The sequence below is a fragment of the Coturnix japonica genome, chromosome 14, assembly GCF_054131305.1.
Source record: "Coturnix japonica strain WE chromosome 14, WE-NBRP24, whole genome shotgun sequence".
Taxonomy (NCBI): Eukaryota; Metazoa; Chordata; class Aves; order Galliformes; family Phasianidae; genus Coturnix; species Coturnix japonica.
The window spans coordinates 15680612-15695618 of NC_140676.1; the positions used below are offsets into that span (position 1 = coordinate 15680612).

Here is a 15007-nt window from a genome sequence, read left to right on the forward strand (position 1 = left end):
CCACCTCCCTCCTCTGCTGAATATTTCCCCCTAATTCATAACCATCTCATTTTAAAAAGATGTTAAGATACACAGTCTGCTCTAGATAGACTGTTTTCAGCCAGAAGATCTAACTATTAATTACACCAAAAGTGTCTCTTTAATGTGCTCCCTCTTACTGCATCAAGAGTACATATCAAGGCACGGGCAAGGTCAAGCTGAAATTTGACCACTGCTGCTGTGGTTACCCATGCCAATCACCAGACTTACTTCCAAACTTATTCTGCCACAAAAGGTTTCATGATACAGGTAGCAAATATGGTATTTGGGAACAATATAGCATTAAGAAGCATGGAAAATATGGCTTGTAAGTAACCGTTCAGCCACCTCATACCTGCATTATCTTGTCCAATTGTTTCTGATTTTCCACAACCATGATGTTGGTTTTGCTGTCATAAGCGATGTAGTGGCAGGCTTCTGGAGAATTGGTTGTATATATTCCTGTGACAATTCCTCTGGATCCAAAATTTGTATATTTTGCATAGATAGAATTATTTATATTTATATGTGCACACACATGTAGATTTAATACATAGCATACACATGTAGATGTAATCTATAACATGTAGCATTCGATATGCAGAAAGTAAATAAGATATCAGATGGAAGCTGAGAAGGGTATAAAGATGTGGAAGTACACATTATCACAGCCGTCATGCTGGTTTCAAGTTTTCAGACGTACATGGGCAATACAAGCAAAATAAACTCAATTCAGTAGAAGGTGCTGTAGGCTTGGATTCAGTATTTTTGCCTGATTAAGGCTACAATGGAGTTAAATCAGAAAGTGATTAAAAAAACACTTGTCCTCTTTCTGTTCAAGCTGCATGTAATTATCAGTTTGAATTTCACTGTCACTGGAACAAACTGAGAGGTAAAAATCTAAGTTGTATTAATGTATAACAGGACAGTAGGAATCAGGCTGGTGAGTACTTCATCTGTTGCTTTGCTCACTTGAAGTTACCTTGCAATATTTGCATTGTAGACAAGTATCACAAAAAGGGGAGTCTTATCTGTTTCCCACATTCTAGTGGCAGAAGACACAGGTTTCATTTATGAGTTTCTAGACAAATCCAGATAACACTGAGAGCTATGAGACTTCAGCAGGTTGCTGAACACACTCATCAGCTGTAGCACAACCTCCACAATGTGGCACCAAGTGCGAATTTCCCAAATTTCTAAACACAGCAGAACAGAAACCTGTACTTTCCTACACAAAAGCAAAGTAAATAACCCTACCCAGCAAACACAGCTCCAACAGCTGAGATGAACCACTCTGGAGAATTAAATCCAAGGATTGCTACGCTGTGGAATCTCTCAAGACCAAGCTTAAAGATAATAAGCACAAGGTTATACAAATATAGGCATGTTGGATAAAAACATAGCACAGAAAATGAGATCACATACAAATGATGGAAAGTTGCATTATTTCAACACTGACAAGATACATCCACCCCCATCTCTATGCCAATATCCATGGCAAAACTGGAACCTGTCAGTAATAAACATCATCTAAACTTTCCACCACCCCTCCTGCCTGATTAACCTCTGCTGCTGGGACAGGCCTGAAAAACACACCTTTTCAATGTGGACAGAGGCACAATGAGAGTTAGCCATAGCCTCTGCTCAGAGTGCAGTGCTTTTGAATTGCTCTATCTTGACAAACAGTGTTTCTTTCACCCATCTTTCTCTTAACCTTAAAGCCCTATGCTAAGCATTGTACCTATGCTTAAGTGAAACAACAGCTCTTCGCTTGCAGTGGCAGCAGTTATTATCTCTCAGACCAAACCTATTTCTATCTTTATTATTTCAATAAGAATGTGTCTGCCAATCTTCAGTTAGTAGAGGGAAAAAGAGGGAAAAAAAAAAAACAAAGATGAAAGCAACCTCTGAAAATTGTATTTTTAAGGAGACAAAAGAGAAAAGGGAATTGGTTTTGTTCTCTGTACCTACCTTCAAGAAGCTCTTGGCTGCTTTCCTGGAAAGGCAATAATACTCTGAAAAAGTTATCTTCTCCCACTTTCCATTCTTCCTGCTGGCCAAAGCATTAAGAGAGCCATATTTTTCGAGGCTCTCCTTGAACATTTGATGAACCGTTATGGGAGTCTGCGGACATGAGTTATCTATTCTCAGTCTGACTCTGCCATCAGCAAAGGAAGTCCACAAAGACTCTGGGAAGGAAAACATTGTGAAGGTACATTACTGAAAAGTAATGCAGCAACAGCAGGTCACTCCTCCCTGCCGCAGACTTCCACAAGCACGGCAAGCAGGTTCATTTTCATCACTGGTGAAAACGCACAGCTAATGGAAGTGACTGCGCTGAAAAAGAGTGCTTTGTAACTGAGAATTTGCTCCCACAAATAGTGTTATTGTGCTCTTTGTTTCTGTTGTAGCTTCCTATTTATTTCCATGGGAACGTTACTTTTGGAGCAACCTACATATAGACCTTCCTCTCCACTTTGCCCATCTTGCCCTATTTCATATTTTGCCTCCTCCTTTTGTCTCTCTCATTCTAATTATCTTCCCAGTCATTCTCTCTTTTTTAATCCTTCTCCTGCTTCCTTGGCAGGACAGGATGCAAGCAGGGAGCACCACCTAATGCCACTTGGCTTTCACGGAGGTGTCGAGGACTGCAGCAGTCCCTGGCATTCACAGCTAATGGCTGTCTCAAAGTTCTTGGCTTGCAACTTTGCTCTTGCAAACCCAGCAGGAAACAGACTTAACACAAGTGCACTTCTAAGAGAATTTAGGAGCTACTTAACAGGCAAAACTTGGGTGAATTCTTAAAAGGAAGACAAAAAGAAAATAAGCAAAACCCACATAATTCCCTTGATAAAAAGCTACTAATTCCCATCCCTCAGAAAGAAACAGCACAAGAAATATTTTTCAACATAAAGTATATATATATTCTACAAAGAAGTGGAATGAAAAAAAAGAAAATCAGACAAAATAGCTCAGCTTTGTAAGAAGTTAAAATAAAAAAAATACGACTTCTTGAAATTTCTTAGCTTCAGTTGGCACAGAATTACTTTCTTCAGAGTGTCTGGTATGATGCTACACTTTGGATCTATGAGAAAAAACAACACTGATAACAGAGTGGTGTTGAGAGTTGCTGCTAATGGTGCTTAATAGAGACATATCTATTCACAGGGAAGGGCACCAGGAGCTGGGAAGGAACAGAACTAGGACAGCTGACTCAAACAGGCCAAAGGAATGTTCCATACCATGTGACATCATGCACAAGGAGTTTTGAAGGGGTGGGAATTCATCTCGCTTTCTTCCACTGCTTAGGAGCTAGCTGGGCTCAGGGGGGCAAGGAACTGCTTGTGCATCACTAGTATCACACACACATGCATACACACATCATATATACATTATAAACATCCATCGTACCTGGATCTCCTTTAGGACACACCTGCAGCCTCCCTCAAGTTAGGCTTAACAATCCACACAGATAATCATATAGCATATGAAGCTACTGTAAGCTCATAAATATTCACCTAGAAAGCTTCACTTTGCAGCAAAAGGTCTTGTAACCTGACCATAGAAAATCAGATTCTTAATCAACTGAACAAGGTATAACTACTAAGGAGGGAAATACCACAGCCAGCCTACTTTGCTGCCAGCATTTCGTGAAACTACTCCAAAGATTTCAGTGCCCTCACGCTATATCCCAGCATATGGACAGCATTTTGAAAAAAACAGCTGATTTACCGTTCTAATCCCTTCCCAGACAAGAGGATACAAGCCCTGGTGCTTGAATTGAATGGAGCTATCAAAGCTGTGATGTGTATCAATTTGACACTACTGTTCCTGATTGATATTATGCTGCATTCAAGTTCCTGACACACAGCCTTGTGTTTGTTCTGTTTGTCAAGATGGACAAGAAATTAACAGTGACAGCAATAAACACAAATCCTAAGGCTTAATCTCAATTTGCCTTCATTTTCCTGTGTATAAATTGCATATAATGATTTTAAAACACAGGTGCGGAACCTTACCCAATATTGTTGTGTGTATTAAGGTCAGTGGATAACAGGCTCCACAAATCCAGGTATTTCAGACAACAAGCAGTAATAGGAGATGGTAAGTAATGGACAGACAGACTTCCTCAGTGTAAACAGTGGCACCCACCAAACATTTTATAAGTGGAGAGGGCAAAGCAGGTATTTCTGTATGTAATCCCAGTCCTGGTGTGAAGAGGATGAAACAAACCTGTCAGGGAAGGAAGCTATTGCTAATGTAAAGGCTTATTTTCCCACAGTATCACAAAGCCTGGATGAAAAACTCTGTATGATGTTCTGGCTTCTAAATCAACAAAGATGGGACAGACCAGAGGTGTGGGTGTACATGAGTGGGCAAGTGAAAAAAAAAATCACACCACAAAGCTAAATTACAACATTCTAGTCTGCATATTAAATGAAATAATAAAAAAAATCAACACTCTTCAGTGTCTCTCCAAGTGAACTGAAAACATTAATATTACTCCTCAAATCACATTACAGAAGTTGTATAATGAGAGTATTTTCACTGCAGGCATTTGGTATATTTGTATCCAGACTATGAACAGAATAAGTGTTACAGAGACTCAGCAAGTTACCTTCATAACACACACTACATGCAGCAATGGAATACACATTTCTGCATTCATTCAGCATCTGCACTCGCATGAATTCACGGGTAAAACTTAAATCTAAAGATAGTTGTTAAGTTTCGATAAAAAGAAAAAAAAAATCTCAAGAACTCTCTCCCACAGATTTTGTAAAAACAGCAGAAAATGAACAACATGCTCTGTTGTTGTCAGCGTGCAAAAGGACATGAAGTGGAGGGCTCAGTCTTTTCAGAAAGAGCCTGGGAAGGAATGCCTGGCTAAACACTGAATGAACTGATTATATACTTTGGGAAAAGCAAAATAGGTGTCCTGCCACACTAGCAGCTGAAAGCTAAACTGCAATATCCAAGCTGGGAATGAACTTACTATCTGAAACCTAAGAGTAAATCAGAATAAGGATCTTTCAAATAAACTATGAGCACTGATACGTTATGCACCTGTAGATTTAGAGAACATAATGAAAAAAGCCAAACACACAGGAGCAAGCAGGCAGAGCAGACTATTCCTCTCCTATTCCTTCCAGTAACTCCTTCTACCTGCACTACACTTGGTATCCTCAAATGATTCTTTGATCACTAATATCCAGCCTTGGCTTATGTCCTTCTCAGTACTTCACTTAGAGATAGTGAGAAAGTATTAGCTTCAAAAAAAAAAACAAAACTCAACACATTTTATTAGATAAATTAAAATAATAATAATAAAAAACAAGCACAGATTTTAATCAGGTATTCAACTTTGAGTCCCTGAGCCCCTTCTCAGAAATATGGTCTGATTTTTGTGTGGTGCTGTGTGGAACCAGGATCAATGATCCTTACGGGTCCCTTCCAGTTTGGGATATTCTATGACTCTAAGTCCCATACACTCCTGTTCCTGCAGCATAGAATCATAGAACTGCTTGGTTGGAAAAGACCTCAAAGATCATCAAGTCCAACCACAACCTAACCATGCTCCCCTAAGTAGTAATTCGACCTCAGCTCAAATTGATAGGCCATAGTTATACCCTGAAAAGCAGAAACTAAAGCTATGATTTAATTTCTGCTTGAAACTCATTCAGTTTTAACTCACAAAATGTTGTTTTGATTACATGCCACTTCCTGCAAAATATCACTGTGCTCTAATGACCAGTGAAGGCATTCAGCTCTCTGCCAGAGGCATTTTTTTAACAGACAGTCATCATCCCAGATTCCACAGCTGTGATGCCATTGCATTCTGCTGACAATACAAACACATCATTCCTTCTCTTACCTTTCTTGTGTGTGTTTTTTTAATGTTGTTTTCTTTTTCCCTTCAACACGTCTTCAGCCCTGAAAGCTAAACTTTTCAGTGAAAACTGGAGATGAGTGTTTACACACAGGTTGGAGTAAGAAAACTTGGCATCTGCACCAAACTTCTCTCATGTGAATGAACAGATTAAACTAAGAGGTACAGACCTTCCTGTGAGTCAGAATACATACAGAGTGATTTTTTTTTTCCCCAAAAAACAAACTAACATCTTTCCTTGCTGCTTGCCTATACTCACAGTTAGGGGAGGGAGATAGGAGTCTGTTATATTATCAATCATGATAAAACTGTAGCTTTAAACTCTCTAAAAATATATATATATATTTGCATTGAATAAAATAGTTGGACTATTTTTAAGTTAGAAAATCAAACAAACCATATTGATGTTCTAGTTCACAGATGCTTTCACCTTTTTCAGCGGAAAAGGGAATATTTTTCAGCCACAATAAAATATATTGCACTGTAGATGTAGTGAGTTGCTACAGCAGTGCATCAGAGATATAAAATACCCTTCAAAAGAAATGCTTCTGCAAACTGACATGGAGGGAGTGGTGCAACAGAACAAACAACTGGGTATAAAATCAGCTTTGTAACAACAGTAATGCTCTTAAAACTGATTACGATGCACCAAAATGGAGGTGTGTGGAGGGTGTAATCAGGAGAAGGATCACTACTGAGACACTGCCCAGGCATACAGAAATAGAAAGTTCAAAAACAGCTAAGTGAGGGATGAGAAAAGGGCTTCAACAAGCACATCAGAAAACAAAGGAAGACCCAAGGATATAATGAGCAGCTTACTGACACGGGACTTGGAAAGGGACGATGTATTCAGTACCTTCTTTGCCTTTGTGTTTACAGAAGGGCTTCCTAAGTTTCTGTGCCTAGCGATAGGTAAGAATTTCTACCTTCAGTAGCAGAGGAAGACCAAAGTAAGAATGCAAACTGGATATATACAAAAATGTCTGTGGCCCCAGATGCATTTCTTCACAATCAGAGATCAGGTCCCATGTCATCCCAAGCCTATTCTCCATCACCTTTGAAAAAATATGGCAATGTGGTTCAGATTCCTAGTGACAGAAAAAAGGCAAATGTCACAATCATCTGCAAAAACAGAGAGAAAGAGTATTTAAGTAATTACAGTGCAATAAGGCACGTGTTAGGGAGATCTATAGAATAAACCCTCCTAGAAATCATTGTGGGGCATAAATGGTGACTGAGACCAACCAGAACAGATTTACCAAGGGCAATTTGAGTCTGTTCAACCTAACTGACTTCCACAATGGCTGTGTAGATGGGAGGAAGAGAGAAGTGGCATATCATTTGCTTTAACAAGGTCTTTAACCTGGCTTCCCAGGTTGGACTCAGAGGGTTTGGATGCGATGGAGTATCAAGTGAATGAAAAAATTGGCAAGATGACTAGTCTCAGAGAACAGCAGTCAACATTTCCAATTAGAGGTGACATTCTTCAGGGGTTAGTCCTGGAAACAATATTGTTTTAATGACTGCATTGCTGTCTTGGACAATGGAATGCACCCTCACCAGCTTCAAAAATGACACCAAATACGGGAAATTGGTCAATATGCCAAAGGGTGAGGCTGCCTTTCTGATGGACTCAAGCAAACTGGAGCAATGGGCTGATGCAAGCCTCAAAGCTCAACAGTGATAAATGGTAAGTCAGCAAACAGAATGAACACTGTTTGGCTCAGCAGAAAAAGCCCTGTGGTTCCTGGTGGCAATCAAGCTGTATGAGAGTCAGTATTACATGCTTGAAAGGCTAATTCCTGGGCTACATTAGCCCAGCAGATCTAAGGAAGTGATTACTAAGGAAGTGATTATGTCCCCCTACTCAGTACTCATGATGTACCACCTGGAGCAGCATACAGCTTGGGAAGTCCCAGTGCAAGAGATCCTAACAAACTGACAGAAGCCCAGTGGAAGGACTCAGTTGTTCAGAGTGCTTGAGCACAATACATAAGAGAAGCCTCTGAAGGAGTTGGGTGAATCTAACACAGATGGCAGGGGGATTATAGAGAAGATACTCTTCTCAGAGGCACACAGCAGAAGAACAAGAGACAACAGACATGAAATGCAACAAGGGAATCTCTTACTAGATGAAGAAAATTAATTTCACAATAGAGGTGGCTAAGATCAAGATCAGAAAGTGAGAAGATGTGGAATCTCCATCTTTAGACATATTCAAAACTCAGCTGGAACAAGGCAATGAGCCTACCACCTTTGAGTGAAAAGCTAGACTAGCTTCTCTCCAGATGTCTTTTCCAACAAATTATCCTGCAATTTCATCAGTATATAGCCAGCACACAAGCTCTCATGTAATTTTACACTGATTTAAGGCCAATACAATGCTTGCTGCCCAGAGTGACACTATTCTAGATTCATATGCACATTATCAGGATAACCAAAACATGGTCTGACTCCATAGGAATGAGTTTCTATAATCTTATGGAAAAGAACAGAGGGGAAAAAAATTCCAAAACAACCTGAGCTCTTCATCAGACAAATTTTCATCTGAAGTTAGAGAACATAAAACAAGACAGTTCATAACCAGAAAGCATTGCAATCTCCCTTCCATTTACATACAGAGCAGACCCACCAACAGCATGGGCATTGCTACATATATCACATTTTTGACATTTAGTCCTCTCCATACTAATCATCTGTGTAGTTGTGAGGTGCTTCCAAGTAGAACACTGAGCCTCATTTAAATGGATAGCAGGTAGTGCCACTGATTCTCAAAGTCAAATAAAAGACAAAGACTAACTTCAGTTGTAAGCTCCTGATGCATCAACTTAAAAACATATCTAAGATCAAAAAAAGGAACTGCTTAATTAAAATGAATAGAGAGTGTCTTGTGATCACAAGAAAATTATGATGGAATAGCTGGAATGGCTTCTACCCTTAGCTGTTCATCTCACATCTCTTACAGAGTCCATAGTAACCTATGCAGGAGTGGCTGAACAGCACACACATTCCTTCCTGAGCACTGTGGTTTACAGACCAGCATATTACTGCAAACCCCAGCCAATAGTAACCTCTGGGACACAAGCAGGGTAGATGCTGGTGGCAGTAACCAACGTCCCAGATAAATGCTATTAGAAATATAGGTCAGAATCTTCATGAGCATGCAAATAAGTACACTCTGTAGAATTACAGCCTCAGTAATAATCTACACATTCGATATGTGCCAAATAACTCAATAAAATGCTCTGGTACATCTGAAGATAAAAGGTAGTTGTCACCTTTATCCATAAAAATTTCTTCCCTGCTTACTGAAAAACAAAGTGCAAATGCCTATTGGTCCAATTGTTTAAAAAAGAGAAGAAACACAGCAAAAAAACCCAAACACTCCAACTAAAAGGAAATTTTAAAAAATCCAACAAAAGAAAACAAATGTGAACCAAAGAATTGATTTTTTTTTTAAGACTACACACACATATGAATACAAGCATGTATTAATACACATGGAAATCTGCATGTGGTTTGCCACATACATATCATTTCTTCAGGGTCCAGCCACAGCCGCTACTCCACTTGTCTTATAGTACAAATACAGCTTGTTTGAACAAGCAAATTCAGATAGCAGTAGCTGTCTCACCAAGGCAACAGGAGCTCCTTCAGGGCTGCAAACTTTCCAAAGAAGCAGGCTCTGGCTGCATCCTTTTATCCCAGCCCTGAAGTCTGTTTGCTAGCATAGATATGAAGATTACAACTAAAACTCCTAAAAAAGAATTCAACCTCCAAAGATCCCCTTTCTTATCTTACCTGTTTGCTCTTGGTCTTCATCCTGGGTCTCTTCAAAATGAGCCAACAAATCTCTGCAGACAGGCTGTCCATCAGCAGTTCCTCTGAAAGAAGAGAGAACTGTTAAAAATGTAACTCCATGAGTACTAAGAGGATCCACTGCAATCCACACACAAGGGGAAAAAAAACAAACCACATCAGGAAAATAGTAAGAAGCACAAAGAGGAAAATCAGTATACAGCTCAGAGGAACAAAGAACATTTTGGTTCTCTTTTGCACACTCTACAATCAGGTTAGACAAGGAAAAGCCTTCAGTCAGGATTCAGTAAGGATGACATTTGTATTTCACTGAGAGGATGCCAGATTCCACACTGTGGAACACACAGGATGGAAGCACTAAATGTGACTCTCAGAGGCCATCAGCTGTGTGATATAAAGAATGAATGATCAGTCCTAACCTTGACCACCACTACCAGCATATTTACATCACATTTCATTTCAGTTTTCACTGTGGATATCTGCAAAGGCACGAGTTAGGGTTTGGTGGTCTTTTCTTGTTTTCTTTCCAAAACTAAGAAAAGAATGAGATTCAGTTTGTTATAACAACAATATATTTCTCAAAAACTGCATCAAAGCAACTGATTTTCACTACATCATGGATTAAATTAACACTTTTTTGTTTAAATTTAAATAAGTAAAATTTTAAACAGATATCAAGTTTGTATAGTAACACACTGCTAGGTATATAAGCAAAAAATCTAAATAACAGAGGAGCACATAAAAGTGAATAACTGCATAAAGTAATGCACTACAGAATATTAAAAATCATACTGCTACTGATGAATAATCTGATGCATTAAAATAATATGACCCAGTGAAACACATAAGTTTCTCAACATCTATATTTAATAGTTAATAGCCATATCTGATACCACTAGTCTGAATATATGGAAATATGACTTTTCCTTCAGTGAAGGCTTCAGCCTGCAGACTTTGATTTAACTGACTTCACTTAATAGAACTGTGGGTGGGAATCAGCAGCCTTCAGGGGCTGAGAACAAGTTTGGATCATCACTTCCTTCCACATAACAATGCAAGAGTCCTTAGTGAAGCTCAAGTTCTTATCCCCTGTAACGTGGAAAGTTCACGCAGAAAAAGAAAATCCAAACAACACCCTTCCCAGCTGTCAAAAAAGTAACAAGCAGCTTCCAAAGTAGTTTCTAAACACAGCACAATCAAATAGCAAGCAGTGGGACTGACCACTATGTCACACATTATTTAGTATCTTACATTAACAACTCCATTTTATAGAATATATATATGTGGGACAATCCAAGAATTTATTGCTATTTGTTATTCACAACAAAATCACACTTTAAGAAAGCTTTATCCAAGCCAGGCTCCTACAGAAGAACACAGCTGTATTTGCAGCTCTTCACTCATCAGAAGTGGCAGTCCCTGCTCACTACTTCTGCTACAGATTTCTGTCTCAAAGCAGAGGCACAGGTTGCAAAAGCAGCTGATGGAAAAACAGGCATCATCACTAAGCTTGCCTGTGAGGATGTTTCCCCTGTTGTTAATAGCATAATGGGGCAAAACATGAAAGAGCTTGTCCAATAAACAGAGAATTAGCTCGGAAAATAGTCACTGGCTGGGTGGAGGCGGATGTTGATGAGAAACAGAGTAATTTAAATACAGAGGGGGATTAGACTGTGTTTGAAAAGGTAAGTCTGTTTGACACGTGGGAGAACGATGACTTAATGAAGTGTATTGCACAGAGCAACAGGCCAGGAAGGTATATTTGATGATAAAAATAAATAAAAGCATTTTAAACCACATCAAAGTATGTCTGTCAGCTTGAAACACTTAACCCTCAAAAACGTTCCCATTTGAAAGAAAAATTGCATTTTGTGAGTAGAAACCTAGTGCAAACTTAACTATTTTTTGAATATTAAGGCTTCTCAATCCTTACTTTTTTTAGTAAAGTAAGACAAGTGAAGTCTTTGTTAAAAGATAACTGAAGGTTATTTTTGCCTATAATGGCAAAAAAAAGCCCTCAGATGAAAATGGATGTGATTGGCAGCATAACAGAATAATCTCCTGTGAGGCTACTCAGAACTTTAAATAATCACAAGTAACCATTTATCCCAAAGGAAAATCCCTTATAGTCTCTTTTATTCCCGCCCAGATAAGGTCTAAGATACTGGTTTGGTTTATAATTTTCTCCCTAAACATTAGCAGTGTAATACAACAAAAATCAACCAGCGGGTTTGAACTTCTGGCCTCACTCTGGTAGCACTTTAACATGCAAATGTCATCTGAGGAGCTCTACTCATCTAACATCTTCACAAGCATTCAAGTTAGTAACACTGTGTACAAAGCAGTTGTTATCTGCCTCAGTCAACTAAGCAGCTTGAGAGACATTTTGGTCTTAAAGGGTAATATATTCTTTTATCAACAATTTACTGTTCAGCCAGGCTGCACCCTCCCAGTCACACAGCTGAATTGCCTTCATCTGTGCTCCCAGGGCTGAGCCGGTCCTTTTCCAGGTGCTCGATTAGTGGTTCAGGCTGGGGCTCAACATTTCCCATTCTGTTACACAGTGTTGAGCAGCTAGAACTGATCAAAATACACTTTTGCACAATTCCATTCGCAAGAACATTTTCTGAACAGTATTTCCTGACGTTATATGGAATATAATTTGGAGGTACCATTCTATCAACAAAGACCCCATTTGTGGCCTCAAGTCAGTTCTTTTGTTGCATTAGTCTTTCCCGATTAAAAAAAGATTTTAGTTGAAATACACAAATGAGGCTGAATTGGAAAATATGCACTTTTTGCTGTGGCAGAACCTTTCTGCCTTTCCAAGTCAGTGAGAATTTACTCCCCCCAGCTTTTGTTACCTGATTTCCTGGACAACCCATCTGTATGCAATCCACCAGCTTTAGCCTATGCCAGAGTTGCTTTTGGCAATGTGTTTTGGGTCTGCACTTGCTTGTTCCAAAGCACTTTCTACTGGGAGTCAGGCATTTTTAGCAGTTCTCTGGGCCATTGTAATTCAAGATTAAATCATTAAATAATCACCTGATAATTGTTTATGCAGCCAAAAAGCAGGCAGTCACATTACCTACGGGTACCTCTGAAAACCTGAATGATCCTGGCACTTTGCTCATAAACTTCAGCCACTAACCATCACCCAGATCCTGTTTTATGAGTAATCCTTTCCCAGTTCCTCTTGTACCTTGCAAGTGCTGAATCCAACATTTTATAACAGAACTCTGGGGAGAGGAGTGCAAGAAAATAAATGGAGACTCACATCTGTCAGAGATCGAGACAGAGATGGTGAAATCAGTCTGACTTAAATCAACATTACACGGTGCCAAAGCTTCCATAGCTCATCAGATAAACAGAAACCTGCAAGCAACATAAATAACTAAGTAGGAAATTCTATATCTCCTGATTGAGATGCTATTAATTATTACCCAGGGCATTTAAAAGATATTTTCTTTTGTTCTTCTGTATAAAGAAAAGAAGGATGGTAACAGCACTTAACATTACTTCCTCAAATCCTAAATTTTGTAATCACACGTAAAATTCTTCCTATATTAAGCAGCAAAGAGGTCCTTTAGAGGGGCATTGCTGTCTATTATAACTGGTTTTATTTACTAATTAATCGTCTTTTTAACCAGGGCAATATTGTAATACCTTGCCTATTGTTCTATTTAAAATTTCCCTTTGTCCTTAAAGAACTGGTTAGATTTGGGTTCTAATTAGTTTCAACATCCTTATGAGACTTAAGAAGGGGGCCACAAATCAGTGCAAATCTGCACCTACTCTTGCAAAAACATTCAGCTGATTTGACAATCAGTCAACTGCACCAGATAACAGCCTCTCCAGTTATTAATACAGCTTCTTTTCACACAAAGGTGTATTTAAAAGCAACACAGAAGTTTAATGAAGAACAAAGCACTAAAGAAAAAGAGCTGACAGCCATTTCGCTGTGTGCCACAGCTGGCACACACTGTCTAGTAAAGCACAACTGTACTTGCAAAAAAAAACAAAAAAAACCCAAACCAAACAACTTGTATATTTTGATCTTTTGTTTTACAGACAGCTGAGCAGCACATGGGTGAAAGGGATTCCAGCAGTTAGGTCATGCTGAACTCATTACCTCCTCTTTCCCTCCTGTTTGAGGTCACACTGAATTTCAGCCTTACAAAAGATCTTTCCAGCTCTGCCCATCTTGATAGAATCTGATATTCTTTGTCTGCTACTGCTCACCTGAAATCCTGCTTGCAGCACATGGAAAGAAACTTCACCCAACTTGACACCACACCAGGTGGACAACACTACTTAGAAAATAACAACTATGCACTGACTTCTTTAAGAAACTGTATTTAAGGCAAGGAATTTGCAAGCATGGGACGCAGTCAGTGCTCTGGCCTCTGATTTTCTTTCCTTAGAATTTCCAGAACAAACCATATACCAAACACATTTTTTATTGAATTTAAAGAATATTCAAGAAACATCAAATTCCTATTTGCAAACCTCTGTATGTTTTAACATTCTTTCTGTACTCTTTTTTTTTAATATAAGCATGAAACCAGAACCCCATCCTTGCAGTAAGCATGCCGCAAGTAGAACCATGCATGGACCAAAACAGAGGCATCACTACTAATTTACTGACAATTCTGTCACATGTCAGTGTGTTCTTATACCTATAGGATAAACTGGAGCATAGGAAGCTCTGCACAAATATGCACAAGAACTTCTTCAAGGTAAGGGTGACGGAGCACTGGAACAGGCTGCCCAGGGAGGTTGTGGAGTCTCTTTTTCTGCAGATACTCAAGACCCACCTGGACACCTACCTGTGCAACCTGGTCTAGGGAGCCTGCTTGGGCAGGGGCGTTGAATTAGATGATCTCTAGAGGTCCCTTCCAGCCCCAAAAATTCTGTGACTCTGTGACTATACTGATCACAGATCAAACTGTCCTACAGTGTTGAAGCGGATTAAAAACTGTCAGTTCTAGTATTAAATACTTCAGCACTCCAGAAGCAAGAAATCCAATTACATCAAGCAAATCTTCCAAGTGATGTAACATGCCAGCTCTTATCTAAATCAAGGTGAAGTTCAATTTAACAACTGAGCGTGTGCCTGATATGTTTGTGGGAATCAAACAAATCAGTGCTCAGCAATACTGACAAAATAAGTAGAAGTTAAAACATTTCCTGTATCATTTGTTCTTCTAAAATAGGTATTTTCAAAAATTCAGCTGCCATAGACAAAAAGAAGAGAGCAGCTGAGATGGTTTCTTTCAT

At 39.1% G+C, this 15007-nt stretch overlaps 1 protein-coding gene across 5 annotated transcripts in view; it reads right to left on the reverse strand.

Annotated features, from left to right (window-relative positions):
- Positions 1–15007, reverse strand: part of ACSBG1 (acyl-CoA synthetase bubblegum family member 1) — a 31750-nt gene that overhangs the window by 11917 nt on the left and 4826 nt on the right. For all 5 annotated transcript variants that reach the window (XR_014934411.1, XR_014934412.1, XM_015872488.3 and 2 more), the window contains exons 2-5: positions 9710–9792; positions 1990–2207; positions 1276–1364; positions 374–494 (exon numbers count right to left, since the gene is read on the reverse strand). Coding sequence is in view for 3 of the 5 variants with exons in the window: in XM_015872482.3 (XP_015727968.1) it covers positions 374–494; positions 1276–1364; positions 1990–2207; positions 9710–9792 (511 nt within the window). In the remaining 2 variants the exon portion in view is untranslated. The remainder of the gene's footprint in view (positions 1–373; positions 495–1275; positions 1365–1989; positions 2208–9709; positions 9793–15007) is intronic.